Below are 15,949 nucleotides of genomic sequence, written 5' to 3'. Positions count from 1 at the left end.
TATGGTTGCAGAACTTGTGCAGAGTACTTTTATGAGACTTTCCATTTTGAAGCTCAATTTTTGAGAGTGATCAGTACAAACAAACAAAAAATCAGATTTTTTGTTGCACAGTTTGGAAAGTGAGTAAACAGATTCTATTGTGGTTTATGGATAGTGCACTCTGAAATCATTAATGTGAAAGTAAATAAAAAAAGCTAAAAATGGGCCACAACAAATAAAATAATACAATATACTAATAAAAATGATGATAAGATCTCAGAGAGAAGTATATAGCGTGTGTGATTTATCTTTTTCCACAGGCATCTTATTGTGAGCGTCATCTCACAGCGTGTTACCTTTCTGAAATAATAAAGCCCAAACAGATTAGAAAACTATATTAACATTCTAATTTTGTGAAGTCCATATACACAAACCCACACATAGAACTACCTCCCACCACATCAACAGGTTTATTCCACAGACGTAGCCTATTCCTCTAGCTGTTGCAGCACAAATTCATTAACACATCTACGGTCAACACCTAGAGCTCTCAAGGGCCGCTCACACTGACAGGAATTTTATTAGTGGAGGTCATTTAGTTGCTGTATTGTTGGTGGGAGTAGGCGTTCCTTTTGCTTGATGCTTTAATGTTACTGGTGGGCTGACAGTATCAATGCATTAATCAAAATCTCTTAGAATGCCCAATTTTTTTTATTATGCTCATGCATGTGGGCAGATACAAATCATATAGAACAGTGAAACTGCTCACAATAACAAGAACTTCTAGCACATTTCATCTAACTAGTGGTTTGTTAGTGGGAGTTTAACTAGTGGTTGACTGAACGTTTTTTTTTTTTTTTTTTTTTTTTTTTTTTACACTTTCCCCGCCATTGACGGAAATTTTCGTCATTTGTGAGACAACGCTTCCTAGCCATTGACGGAATTTTCCAGCTCTCTGTGTTTTAAGCTATTACACATCTTCTGAAAGAGTATTGAATCTCCTGATCAAAACGCATGCGAAGAAGAAGCTGAAACAAGCGGTAGCATATATGTAAGCAGATGCATATGTAAAATAACGGGATCATCAACATTAAACATCATTAAACTTTTACTGAATTAAATGTTTTGGGGGTGTTGATGGACTCGATCTACTCCATGTAGTACTGTATGTTTTGATCATCGTTCTGAATCCGATCTGGATGTAGACTTTGACAAAAATGTGATTTTCTCAACTTTTTGCTTTTTTTAATGAAACCCACATTCAAGTGTTGATAAAAGAAAGTAAGCATGAAGCTATTATTGTTTAAAAGTAGAGGGTCTGTTCTTTCTTTTGATAGATTGCATGTTCAGATATTCATACAACAAAATGGTGGTGGCTGGCAACTTTTTTTTAAAACGCTGGTGAGGAAAGAGTTAATAGCCAATATTGATACTGATATTTAGGGAGCTGGATGCTTGATGACAGAAATAAAATAATAGTGACCATTAAAGAGATGAATAAAAATAATGAAATGAAATTAAAAACTTAACATAAAATGAATTTAGTAAAAATATTTTGTAAATGAAACATTTATTTAAAACATTTCCACTTTCTGTCTTTATGGACAGCAATTCAGGGACACGCAGTGCAGTTTGGGTAGAGGAGGGTTTTTAACCTCTAGCAATTATCTAGTTTTAGTGCTGCACTTCACAGTTTGGTGTAAAACACCTATAAAATGACTATATTAAGCATCTGGGGTTTGGTGATTTGTTGGTAAATCATTCAAGAGCCTTCATCCTCTTTCCTGCTTTTAGATCTGAATGTCTGTCATTAATTCAGATACACTTATTCCAGCCCAGAATACATGTGTTTTGGTTTAACTTTTTTTTGTACAGTTACAACAGCTGGATCTGCTTCGGAGTGAAATTAATTTGTTGATGTTGTGGATCATTCCACAAAAAACAGACTATTAATATGCTTTCATTTTCTGCTCGGGGGAATTTGACAGTGTAGCTTTGTTTATGAGGCAGGCGTTTCTGACTGAGTTTCTGTTTGCGTTATGCCGCACTTTACCCATGACCCTTGTAGCTATCATACATTTAGCAGCTGAGATTTACACTGGGAGAGAGAAAAAGTGAGAATCAAAGGAACAAGTCAACGGGGTCGTTCCAAACATCTTGAGTATAAATCTTGGGTTGGAGTACAACATGCAAGGAACACAAACAATACCATCGACCCTTTAACAGGGGACTGCTGCGCAACTTCACGGCATACTTTCCCATGTCGTGCATCTGCAAGGCGGTGAGCACATTGCATTAGTCGTGCCGGAGGCCGTATTATGACACAATTGAGGCAGAGATCAATGCCTTTCACCGCCATGCCCTTCAGGGAGTGACTGCATGCTTAATTAAAGTTTGAAGGAGGCGTTCTCAATAGAAACAGAATAATTAAAGTGTTTTCAGAGGCTGGAGGAGTAAAACAACAGGAATGAACAGTGAAAAGAGCTGTACAGATCTCAGCTCTCAACCCCCGCTGCACCTGCCCTGGGTCATGAGGTACGGCGGCCCTGCGAATTTAGAGAGACTGTTGAGTGGGGAAAAAGAACAGCAATTTGGCCTTTGTACTTTGTTTTGTTAATGAAGATATTGTATCAAGAACAATATTGAACATGTACATCACAGAGATGTCTATTTGATGTGCGTGTTTACATCTGGAAGATGTATTTTTTAGAGTGTTTGCTCATCTGCAATACGTCTATAGGACGTTTCCTGTCAGATGTCAAATGGATGTTTAGAATATGTCTTTAAGATGTTTCTGATTTAGAATGTATGTAAAACTGACATCTTAAAGACGTCTATCAGATGTTAGTAAACAGCAGATGCTTTACAGATGAAGTGATCTTTAACAGACGTACTTGTGCAATCTTCATCTGTCTACTTAGCCAGTCATGAGATTGAAAGCATGGAATTCATAAAATCATATAGCTGCATGATTAGTCGTTTAAAGGTCTTGACTTCGATTTAAACACCCAATAGATCTTCCTTTGACAACAGTGAACGTTCAGATCTGCGTTGGTGCTGCTGCTGACCCAGAGAGAGCAGTTGTCATGTAAACAATGTATTCTGATTCCCGAAAAATGAATCTTATGAGTCATTTCCCTTCCGAATCAAACATATAAAGCTATTGTGTTGTTTATTGTAAGGCTTGTGAGATTTGAATCAGAGTAGTTACTGAATGGTTGTTCATATGACAAGATAGAGTTTTGGAAGTAGCATTTTATAAAAATGACCAAATATATCAAAAAAGTGTACAAATACTACTGTATACATTTTTTCTTCAAAATATTTCATCTTTAAAAGTACAAAAAAGAATAATTAATGGAATCAGAATTGAAAGGGAATCATACCCAGAATGATTCAATTTCTTAAATTACTATTAGATTTGATTCTCAAGCCTATCTGTCAGTGTAAATGTGGCACTGAGACCAATCTTCTCATCTGTTATTGCAGGAGGTTAAAGAGCAAATCCAAACATCACCCTGAGCCAACCATCACACACACCCACCCACACACACCTGTGACTGAAAACTGAGCATGACCATTGATTAAAAAGACAAAAAAATGCACCTTTAACAGATAATGTTGTTGTTCGCTTTAAGAAAACAACCTATTTGTGAGGAATGCAGCTGGTTCTCTTATGACTCACACTTGACTGTTAACCATCCCAATTATTTGGCATTAAACCTCCATGGTGAATATTCACATACTATAAAAGTGAAAGTAAACATGATAACTGTCCAAAGTTAATTTTGTGTGATTGAGTGATTTGAATCAGTGCTGACAGTATATAAATAAACATCAAGTCCCTCCGTTACATGCAGGAAGGCTTTTCTACATACCTTTTCTAGATATTATAAACTAATACTTAATTATGTGTGTGTGTGGGTTGGTAAAAAGAAGTCTGCAGAAGGTTAACATGATAAGATATCTAAAACAGGTTATTGTTATTCAGAGAACAAAAAAAAAAAAAACACCAAAACAGAACAAACAAAGGAGAAAATCTACCTCTCTCTACATGCTGCAAAGATAAGTGTCCTTTTGCACATGACAGCGTGCCTAATGGAGATTGGGGCAAATTCTGTTCTTTCATCCCACATAACAAATAGGGAAACAGCCTCGGGTGCATGCACGCGTGTCGATTGTGATGCTACAATTGCGCCGACTTCTTTCTGATTTTACAGCATAACGACTGCCTGGAACTAAAAAGTCCAACAAATCACCTTGCTTTCATTGCCAAACATTGTGGGCATCGTGGCTTTAGGGCACCACCCAAGACCCAAGACCTATCTAATGATATCCAAGCCGAAACAGGAGCATGCGGAGGACTGTACTTGATATGGGCGATGCCCTGAGAGCTGACGGGAATCTGGAACATGAAAAAAAAAACCAGATAGGTTACAAGCCGGTACACACAAACACATTTACGGTAAACCAGACTCAAACCAGTGAGCCTAACAGAGAAGACAACTGGCTGTGACAAAAGCTGTCCTAAATTTGCCTGCCGTCCAAGACAGCCTCAGCCCAGAGGGGCATTAGTTGGGTGGGCATTGTTAGCTCCACTCAGGCACAGAGATACTGGGCATCCAGACAGATTAATGTGTGTATGGCACTTTTGGGAAATGGGTCAGTGAGTGCAGTTGTACTGGACAGTGAATACGGAGATGGAGGAAAATTAAAGCTTAAGTCACGCATCACAACCCTGAGATGGGCTATAAAATACTGAGAAGCAGGCCTTAACAAACCAGCACAGAACCAGGAGTGGATGTGATTGGGGGGAAAAAACAACAATCCTGACTAGATTTTAACTAAATATTCTCTCTCTCTCTCTCTCTCTCTCTCTCTCTCTCTCTCTCTCTCTCTCTCTCTCTCTCTCTCTCTCTCTCTCTCTCTCTCTCTCTCTCTCTCGATATCCTATGCCACTGTTAAGGTAGTCTGAACGATTTTTATGAAAGTCTAAAGCTTAGGATGGAAAGAACGGAAGCAAATAAAATATAATACACTACTGTTCAAAAGTTTGGGGTCTGTAAGACTTTTTAAATGTTTTTGAAAGTCTCTTATGCTCACAAAGGCTACATGTATTTCATTATAAATACAATAAAAACAGTACTATAGTGAAATATTAATACAATTTCTCAAATAACTACCTATTTTAATATATTTTACATATATATTTGATATATTTTACGTCCTGTAATGGCAAAGCTGATTTTCTGTAGCAATTTCTTAAATCTTCAGTTTCCTTCAGAAATCATTATAAGCTGAATTTGTGATTAAGAAACATTTCTTTTAATTATCAATGTTGGAAAAAGTTGTGCTGATTAAAATTTTTGCAGAAACAGTGATGTTTTTTCAAGATATTGATAAATGGAAAGTACAATTTCTTTAAAAAAATTAGACATGAACTATAGGACCATAAAACAATAAGACATCTGAATTGAACTGAATATACTTTCCCGCTATAGCCACACTTTTGTTTGCATCAATTTAAATATGGAATATAACTTTGGAGCTGCAGATTCCCCAAAACAGGGTACATTAAGCTTGAATTGCTCCAGTGTCATCCATTAATTTTTTTCTAATTAATTGAGCTAAATTAACATGCTAATTTGACCTCCTTAATTTACACATTTACTTGTCATGATTGATATGGCTGTAGAATCACACAAATGTAATGGAAGTGAACTTCAGACTGGGCTCTAACTACTGAGATTGTTTCCTGGTGTTTGTCACAGCTGTTAAGTTTTGTATTCATGCCCATCCTGTGATACTGTGTGTCAGCTCTTGTTTATGGGGTGTGATTAGTAAGAAGAAACTGAGGAGCTGGGGATATCAGATTACTCTCACACACACCCACATTCTCTTTCTCTGCCAGTACAGTAGAAAACACACTTAGTGGGATTATACAAATCTGACTGACAGAAAAATGGGTTTGCACTCGTATGTACATGCACACACATACATGCCCTCGAGCACAGAAAGACTTATTCACTAATAACAAGAAAGAAAGAAAGATAAGTCTGCACTGATTATATGAAATAATACTGAATACAGCTACATCAATAATTAATCTAATCACCCTATAGCTTTGAGGTAAACACATACTTTCAACACACAGATGCTCTTGTACATTCTCTGGATGGAAAATGCAAAAACGTCAAGTGATGACAAGCACCGCAATCGTATCTGTGCATGCTGGGACAGTGTGATTTCTGATGGAGCAATTAGAGTCCTTCCCAAAAATGTGGTTTTGCATTTAAGTTTTATAATCCAGATGATGGGAACTTAAAGTTTTTTGGCCAGGTTCCTGCTTTAACTTTGAATCAACAATGAGCACGTCATTTTCCTCACTTTAAACACTTACTTTGGCAGGTCGGAATATCACAGTATTTCCAGTAGATTCCGTCCTCAAGATCTGCGATGTAACACCATGGCCGGACATCTCCATCTGGGTTCCTGTGTGAGAAAGAGACTAGTTTACAACGGCAAACTACTTGAACCAAATTAGTTCAACAACAGTCAAGTTCCTCTTTTGAAGAATTAGGCTAGTTATAGCTACAGTAGAATCTACTACAGAAACAAGTTATAATTTCAGTGAGTCTTTCTGCAGGTATCATCGTTACACCAGTAGGTGGCGACCAATGACTTGTCTTATGAGTGAATCACTGAATCATTTATTCAAGTGATTTGTTTGAATACTGATTCTGAATTGTCCCAATTCAGAGGCTGCATCCTTCGAAGGGCGAATTTGAAGGCCGATTGTGTCACCACGGCGCAACGAAGGCCGTCCAAATTCGATTGCTCCTTCAAATGCGGCCTCCAAATGCGTCCTTCGTTTCCCATGAAATAAATGATACAACAGATGGATACAACTTTGCGGCCTTGCCTGCCCCAGAACTGATTGCGTGCCAGTGACGACAGGATTTTTTTTGAGAGAATTTGCCGAATTACACTTTTAAACGTAAGTACTGGGTTTCAACTTACTCAAATATCTAATGATACAAATGTAACCCCCCCCCCCCCCCCAACTTTAGAGCAGTTCAAATGTTGACATATTAATAAGATGCGATTATATACTGTATACAGTAGTTTATTCTCTTTACTATATACATAAATGGACCATGGTGAACATATTTAGACCGTTTGTGAACCCTGTTTTGTTTTCAGACAGTTTAATATAACTTTCAAAAAAGTCTCAAGAAGTTTCAAGAACACAATTAAATGATGATTCAAATGAATCAGTGAATTGTTAATAAACCAGATATTTAAAATAAACAGTCTGAATGAACCACAATGATTCAGACTATCAAATCTGAGAAAGAGAGAACTTTCAGCAAGTGTAGGACAAAATATAAATATAATGCAATATAACTTGACTACGTGAGCTACACTGACGTTCAAAAGTCTTATATTTCTTATGTTCACCAAGGCTGCATTAATCTGATGAACAATACAGTAAAACACAGTAATATTGTGAAATATTCATACAATTTTACATTTTTTATCAGTCTTTAGTGTCACTCTGATTTGATGTTGGAAACTGCTTAATATTTGCTTAATATTAGCTTAATATAAAGGTTCTTTGATGAATAGAAAGTTCAAAAGAACAGCATTTATTTGAAATAGATTTTTTTTTTTTATGAAAATGTAAGTCTTTACTGTCAATTTTGATCAATGAAATGCATCGTTGCTACTGACTCCAAATTTATGAATGGTAGTGTAACTTGAAAACAGCTGAGAAACTGTCACGCCATACTGAAAAATGTTAATTTAGTAGCATCACTGCTTTTAGTTAGTTACTGCACGTAATTTAGTTCAAGCGTAGCTGTCACTAAAGAGAAAAGCCTTTTCATGGGTTGTCAGTCAGACAGAAACACCCCCTACAGAGGGAACCTATGTGCTTTATTGAGCCTCTTTCTCTCCCCCTGCCCTGTCCATCCAAGCATGTCCACCTCCAGGTCAGCGTCTACGCGAGGGCCCAGGGAAGGGCTTTGTTCCTTTCCAGACAGTGACCTGCGGAGTTCTCCGGCTTTGTCTGCTTCAAAACCCCTTTAAGCTCTCCGGTGTGTACTTTAAACCTTGATGCCCAAACCCCAAAAGCCTTCAAAACAGAGTATTGATTACAACCGCACAGCTAGACGAGGCAGTGATTGGTTGATTTCTTCTCTAACCGAACATTCATCATAAAACAGCCCGGCTGAATCCCCCTTCAAGTGCACTACGGGTGCCTGCGCCGTCAGAAATAACGATAATTGCGAGAAAAGCTATTCTTCTTGTCTTTAAGGAGCTACAATGCAACATCTCGAGCTCGACCCCGAGGCGACAGCTATCTGATTTCAGCCATTGTGCGGTGGAATCAAAAGGGCGTGCCACGGTCTTTTCTTCCCCTATCAAAAACACTTTCCAGCTTCTCTTCTTTTCTCTTTACAACAGGAAAGTGTATTGAGTGAAGCGTCTTTTCATGTGCTTTCTTTTTTGTGTCCGGGGGAAACTTAACCTCAGGTTGGAGTCAGTTAAACATCTCCCATTTTTCCCTGCTTTTTTTTTTCTTTTCTGTTGAGGAGAATGAGATCTGGCCTGCTAACAAACCAAAGTCTGGCTTTGGAGCGGTGTATGCATTTCGACCATCAAGTTCGACAAACCCCTCCAGCCTGATGGGATTTTCATTATGACTCAGTCAAGTATAATGGATTTTTGCATAGTTTTTTTTTTTATAATGTATTCTCTTCTTCAGGAAAGACACCTGTTTGGAGTTGAAGACTTGAGGGCAATTGAGGTTCAATGGAGGAGATTAGATTATAAGAGGAATCTTTCCCGTTGGCAGACACACATAAACATACTCGTACACTGTGCCAGGTTTCTATATGGCTTTATCTGATCCAGTCTGCCTCTGGGGTCACATGGGGAGCACTTAAAGGAATAGTGCACCCAAAACTGAAAATTCTGTCATCATTTAGTCACCATCATGTTGTTCCAAACCCACATAACATTTGATCTTCTGTGGAACTCAAAAGGTGACATTTTGAAGAATAGCTTTGCACACTCTCTTTAATGAAAGTGAATGAGAACTGGGGCCAGCCCAGCTACAAAATGACAAAAAGCACCATAAAAGTTTCATAAAAGTGTCCGATACAACTTTAATTTAATTCAAAATGTAATTGTTCAACGGTAACAGTACTCCTTCTCATGAACGTGCCAAGAAACAATCTCCAAAAATGTGATCAAAATGTTCTTTAAAACTGAGCTTTTCAATGATTTGTTCATGAATTTGACTGTTCTGGTTCTTGAGTTCAACTCAGTAACTCAAAGAAGTGTTGGCAACTGTTCACTGGAAGATTATGAGTAATTAACTTAAATTCTGATCGCAGAGTACAAAATTTGACTGGCTGAATGGGGACTACAGTATTCAAGTTTCGAAAAGGACTCAAAATTACCATGCAAGTATCATAAACTAATCCTTAAATTCATCTGTCTGTTTAACCTCTAATCACTCCCCTCCTTCCCTCAAGGGTGAGAGAAAAGCACAGCCACAGAGAATGCTGGGGTGAAGTCCCATAACAGATATAATAGGTGGCTTTGATCACCAAACACGGGGCCTGTTTGCCCTCAGGACTCAAAATGCATGGACGTGTATGTGCGCATGTGTGTGTGCAAAAGTGTACTTTATGATGCTAAGTGTGTGTCCGGTTAAGCCTGCAGGGTCAAGTCCCTTCAGAAAATGAGTATAGAATCTCAGGGCCTTTCATGTGTTACCGTAACGATGGGATCATCATCTGTCCGGGCTGGTTAATGGGATGGGGAATTACCCCTGCCTTTAGAGATTTATAAACTTTAGAACTGCCCCAAGGAAACAACCATTACCAATGAGTTCTCTTTTTGTGATCACTCTTCATATTGTAATTTAATGTAAATACACAATTTTGTATGCTTATACTGTAAACACAGTAAAATAAATTCCAAGACTACAGTGAAAATCAGGGATTCGAAATCTAAAATCTGGAAAAATAAATAAAAATAAACAATAAAATAGTATGATGTAAATGACGCAGAAATTCTGCACTATTTCTACGTCTGTAATCAAATTTGTGAAACTGATCAAGTCTCTGTACAGATGGTCAGATGTTCTTGCTTCCATTGAAGCACAAGATGCTCTTTAGAACAGCACAAAAGAGGGAAAAATTGTAACACATCCTGAAATTGTTTTTTTTACTCAATTTGTCATTCTGAAAATTGGTAAAGTAAATACAAAGTTCTGTCATGAAACTCTAGAGGGTGCAGGCTGATAATTCCTCAACTCAATTTGCTTGCAATCACATCATTCTCTATAGGCCACAGCTGATATAGATCTGCTATGGGTAATCCATGTACTGTACAACAAACAGCATGTCATGTGTATGTATTGAACCATCACTGAACTTACTTAAAATGGACTATGAACCTATTTTCTTCTAGATCTGCTGTACAGCAGATACAAATTTTGTTCCATTATTTCCTGTTATCACTGTAAAGCTGCTTTGAAACAATCTGTATTGTAAAAAGCACTATATACATGAAGGTGATTTGACTTGACTATTGGCAGCAGCAAATAAATTGTTTCTTGTGGACAGTAATGATATGGAGAGCAAACAGTCTCCTGCTATCTCTCAGATATTTTCCATGAGCAAAATTCCCTAGAAAAGCATGTTTCTCCTCTAGTGTTTCAGAATAGATCTCAACAATGTCTCAAACTTTGCTGAGATTTGCCAAGATAGCAGCATTCAAAGTCTGCAATCAATATGGACTAAAACTTTTCTCATTAAAATCTTCTAAGACCAAATTATGCCATATGAGTTATGGCAACCAAACAGATAGTTATTATTTTGAATAATATTGGTAACCAAAGAGGTTTGGTGACCAATGACGTCTATTGTATGGACCAAAAAAAACACTGAGACATTTCTCAAAATATCTCCTTTTATGTTCTACAGAAGAAAGAAAGTCATACAGGTTTGGAATGATGTGAGAGTGAACAAATTATGATCGAATTTTCATTTTTGGGTGAACCATCCCTTCAATTTTACAGTTCCATACTCTTACTAGAAACACCTGAGACAAAGTTCAGCATTACTGGCCATAGAGAAAACCAGCTGTTCTTGTCTGGCCTGCGTTCAAACGATTTTCTTTAATAACCTCTTTCCATTCAATATAATCATAAAATTTATGATAAACTTTAAAAATTCTGGCATAGGGCTATTCATAAAAAAACTAAACAAAAAAACCCTGGGATTCTTTAACAACAAAAGCGTGTGAGATCTATAGTAGGGAAAGGCTGAAAATAGCTTACGCCAACCTCAGCCACACTATTAGTCCTCTGCAGCTAACCAGTATCCAAAGCAAATATGAGCAAGGGAAATTTGCCCAATATGCTCAGAGCTGTGCTTGGTCAACATGGCAAACATATGCTACAGCAGGAATGAAACTCAAGTATGAGCCTGTACAAGTGCTGACACTTCTAAATCAAATAAAAATTACAAAACAGGCAAATAGACAATCATGTACTTTTTTAATGTAGCTAACATAGTTATTTTATGCAGCTTTAAAGTGGGACCGAGTAGTTGGGAACACTTTTGAGAGACTGTTTGGTTGTCAGAATCTATTGTATCTACAGTATATCACACATAGACACTCTTACGGCATTACGTGTCGATGCAACCACAACAATTCAAGCCTGCCTCACTGAACTGACACCTGAAAGTGGATAACAAACCATTCAATTTCACAGTCAAGTAAACAACAGTGTAAACAGAAAAGGCACAAATGCTTAACGATTGCTTGCACTTTCGCTTAAGCTAAACTCTTGACAGATTGAGGATGGAAAATTAAACATTAAAGTTTCTCTGGGAAATAATATACAAAGCAGCAAAAAATAACCGGCCTGTAATACTATTGATATACCATTGATTTACACTGAATACAGAGAAAATATCATTATTGACAACATTGAATACTTTGATTTATACAATGTCTATTTACTATATTTATGTAACACAGTATTTACATGGTACTTTAAAGAATACCATTGTACATGTCCAAAAAGTCAGGGCACTACAATTGTCCCAAAACATAGTCCCACTTTCCCAACTTTTAACAACAGTTGCGTGCTGTAATGAAGGGACGTTTAGTATTTATTATATATATGTCTTCTATGATTATTTTGAATGGGTCATTGAGGGAGTCAGTTGTGAACTCAGTAACGGTTCTGAATGAGTCACTGCGAGAGTCTGATTCCAAACGCTAATTCACGAGCGACTTAGAACCTATTTTTGTAAATCTTTTTGACCGACCAGTTCATAACAGTCATTTGTTATTGAATCGACCATCACACTTCACACTGTTTTCGTTTCTCTGTGATATGTGATGAAACAGCATACTGATGGATACAGTTTTCCCGACTAGATTTCAAATTATTGAAGCACATTTTGATATTATATTGCATTTGCAACCATTCTGGTCGCAGTCCGGAGCCCTGCGTGGCATGTTTTGGTGCTAACAAGTGCATAAATGGATAGAATATAAGCATCTGCAAAATAAATAGTATATTTTTCTATAAATGGGATTTACCTTAAAACCCTGATTAAACAATGCTATTTGTGTACTGTTAAAGTTAAGTGCCATTTATGATTGCTCTTTCTGTAAGGAGGTGTAGAACAGGTGAACAGAGAGGAAGCTGATGAGTTGTAGACCTTTCCGTCTAAATCTCCAACATTCATTGCTCCTTTTATTCACAATTAATGGAACGTTTCCTCTCTGCCCCATCTCTAAATGTTTTCATAGCTATTTTACAGCACACAATAAAGATGAAATGTGAGGGATATTAGGACTTGGCACCTCCATTTCTCTCTCTCTTTGGCTCTCTCAAGACTGCAGTTCTTTCTTTCAAGTCAAATGGCGTGTAGACAAGCTAACAAAGAGATGCAAAAAAGTTTATGACATCATTAAAGAAACACACACACTTGCTGCTTTCCAGAAGCATTCCTCTCTTACAAGTAATTGAAACTATGAAAACATTCACTACACAAATAACAGTTGTCATATCTTTAAAAACATACACCTGTCTCATTTTCCCTGACTCTTTTTAACGCTTAAAAAATCTACTTAGCCAGACAGACAGAGATAGATAGATAGATAGATAGATAGATAGATAGATAGATAGATAGATAGATAGATAGATAGATAGATAGATAGATAGATAGATAGATAGATAGATAGATAGATAGATAGATAGATAGATAGATAGATAGATAGATAGATAGATAGATAGATAGATAGATCTAATGCTGATCCTACTTCTAAAAGTCTCCAGTGATGTAGCCAGTTCGGCAAAATCTTGTGAAGTCAAAAACCTAAAGTCTGTTATGACACAAAGGCATTCCTACATACAGCCAGCAGACATAACACCATGCAACCGTGTGCCTAAAATCAACACTGGTGTTCCTGACGGTGATCTCCCCCTTTTCACTTAATCTCTGTCTGCCGTTCAGAATCCGGCTTTCACTTCCCATATCATACAGTCTGCTGGACCTGCACGCACACACATATACAGAGTAACCCCAGCACCCCTCCTCATGGTTGAAATAGCAATAAGCAGGCTGTTTTAAAGGGAATGTTCATAAAAATGAAAAATCTGTCATCTGTCATCAGGCTGGTGGCATTTCTCCAGCCTGGCCAAACTTGTTATGTTGGTCTGTTGTATAGCTGTTTTTTTTTTACACTAGCTTAAAACAGCTAAGCAAACGGCAAATAAGGCTGGTTTAAATATTTTGTCTAACTCCAAATAATCAAAGTACCATAACAATTGCCTATATAAGCCATATTCCAAGCCATACAATAGCTATATGTAATACAAATTGAAGTTTTTCCCGGATTCAACTGTAATTGGCCTTATTGTTCATGCTACACATGGAAATAAATTTGTTAATTTTGCTAAATAACTTGTTTTGTGTTTAGCTTAAAAATGAAACAGGATTCAAATAATTAAGAAGAGTAGACAATGTCATGATTTTCATTTATGGGTGAACTATCTCTAAGTATTTAAAACAGCCATCTCTCCTCTACTTCCTTGTGTTTTCAATTACTATCGTCAGTCCAAGGAATGACACAACAGCTGAGGAAACTGCGAGAACTCTAACTCCGACAGATTTGGCTATTCAGCCAGAAAAAAAGGGAATTTCTATCAAATTGACACTTTATAAACAGACTAAGGTTGGAATATTGTGTTCCACGTGTGCCTGAACCAAATGTAATCTATTACCAATTTGTTTATCACAGGCCTATGACAGTAACGTTTTGTTTCTTGCATGGTGGGTTAGCATGTGCATCTAGATTCTAGAACAAATGTGAAGCTGAAGGGAGAAAGAGGCTATCGGTCATCCATGCTGTCGCTCTGCTGCGTTTGTTTTCTGTACAGAGGGATTTGAGGCGACTTTGCAAATGTAAACTCTTCAAGCCCTGCTGAGTCCACATAATGGAACGAAAAAAATAAAATAAACCTACACTCATGGACCACAGTCAAACACTGCAGTGTGACTTTCTGAGCAACAATATGAGCGCAAATGCTTCCTTCCAACAACATGAAATAAATTTAGAATCATTTAGTATTGTGGTTTAAGGACTAAATTGTTTTCTTATAGATATAAATACGGTTCATGGTCATAGACGGAGAGACTTTCAATGAATAAAACATATGAAATGTTGAGGACATAAAGTGTGAATGTTTTAGAGTGAGGAGACAACACTTACACTCTGACACTGAAGAATGTGTCAATAACATTCTTACACCACATTGCCAAAATCACACAATGTCCCTCTTGGTTATTTTCTCTTAAAAATGCATTCTTCTATTTAAAGGAACAGTCCACAATTAATAAGTCAGAATCTTATTCCCAATACAAGCATTCTCAATGCATAAAGTACCAGAAAGTAACAAGGTTTTATTATGTTTCTTGGACATTGCACTGTACCACAGTAAACCATTATATTCTTTGAAGAACTTTGGAGTAATATGTAAATACCACAGCATATGAGCACTTCTGCAAATTTGTATTCATCATGCAACTCTACAGATATTGTAAATTCTACAGAGCATCCCGATTATTTTGCTTTCCTTTCGGCCATACAGTACTACCATGTCTGACCTGCAGAAGTTGTGAGGTCCAAGGCCTCCGTCTCCATTGGGGTATTTGAGGGTGTTGTATGGATGTTGGAAGGTCTCGTTCCAGAAAAGGCACGGCCTCCCCCCTTGCAGGCTGGTCTGGTTCTGTCGGCCTCTATAGTCCTCTCCATTTGCTGTATAACACTCTAAAGAGACAAAATCTTCTTTTAATCCAAATGTTCTACAGAAATTAGATGTAAACACAACACATTTTATCCAGATTGTGGGTAGCTAGTACAAAAATATTCATACATTATTTGATGGAGATCCCCTATTAAATTATTATGACTTTTTAGAAACAAAACATTTAGTATTTTGGCAGAAATTGTGAGGAATATGGGGAGTCACACTCAAAATGTTGTAGTAATTTGTTATTGCATTCTGTTAGCATGCAAGTCTGCTGTCCCAGGATGAGTCATATCACTGCAGGGAAGGGGTGATGTGAATAATTATAACGGAAGAAATTAATCAATTATGATTCAGGTTTATGATTGTATTCATGTATTCGTGACCTGTCTGCAAACTAATTCCATAAGCGTGCATGACAATTCTGTTATTTACCCTTCTGTGAACCTCTAGCAAAGGCTAAACTGTAAAAAGGAACAATAAATTCTGGAACACAACCATATGGACCAAACCTCCCCGCTATTTCATCAACCAAAAACAACAGAGACGCAGGACTTTTGCACAGTCAAAATAAACAAGAGGGTAACTATTCCATCAAAGGGTATCTGTTGGTATTTC

At 37.2% G+C, this 15,949-nt stretch overlaps 1 protein-coding gene across 3 annotated transcripts in view; it reads right to left on the bottom strand.

The window, feature by feature from the left end:
• kremen1 (kringle containing transmembrane protein 1) overlaps window positions 1-15,949 on the bottom strand; it is a 59,220-nt gene that overhangs the window by 14,510 nt on the left and 28,761 nt on the right. For all 3 annotated transcript variants that reach the window (XM_079870976.1, XM_079870974.1, XM_079870975.1), the window contains exons 2-3: window positions 15,189-15,351; window positions 6,380-6,471 (exon numbers count right to left, since the gene is read on the bottom strand). In XM_079870976.1, the coding sequence (XP_079727102.1) occupies window positions 6,380-6,471; window positions 15,189-15,351 (255 nt within the window). The remainder of the gene's footprint in view (window positions 1-6,379; window positions 6,472-15,188; window positions 15,352-15,949) is intronic.

The sequence above is a fragment of the Squalius cephalus genome, assembly GCF_949319135.1.
Source record: "Squalius cephalus genome assembly, chromosome: 5".
NCBI lineage: Eukaryota > Metazoa > Chordata > Actinopteri > Cypriniformes > Leuciscidae > Squalius > Squalius cephalus.
This window is presented reverse-complemented; position numbering and strand designations above follow the sequence as displayed.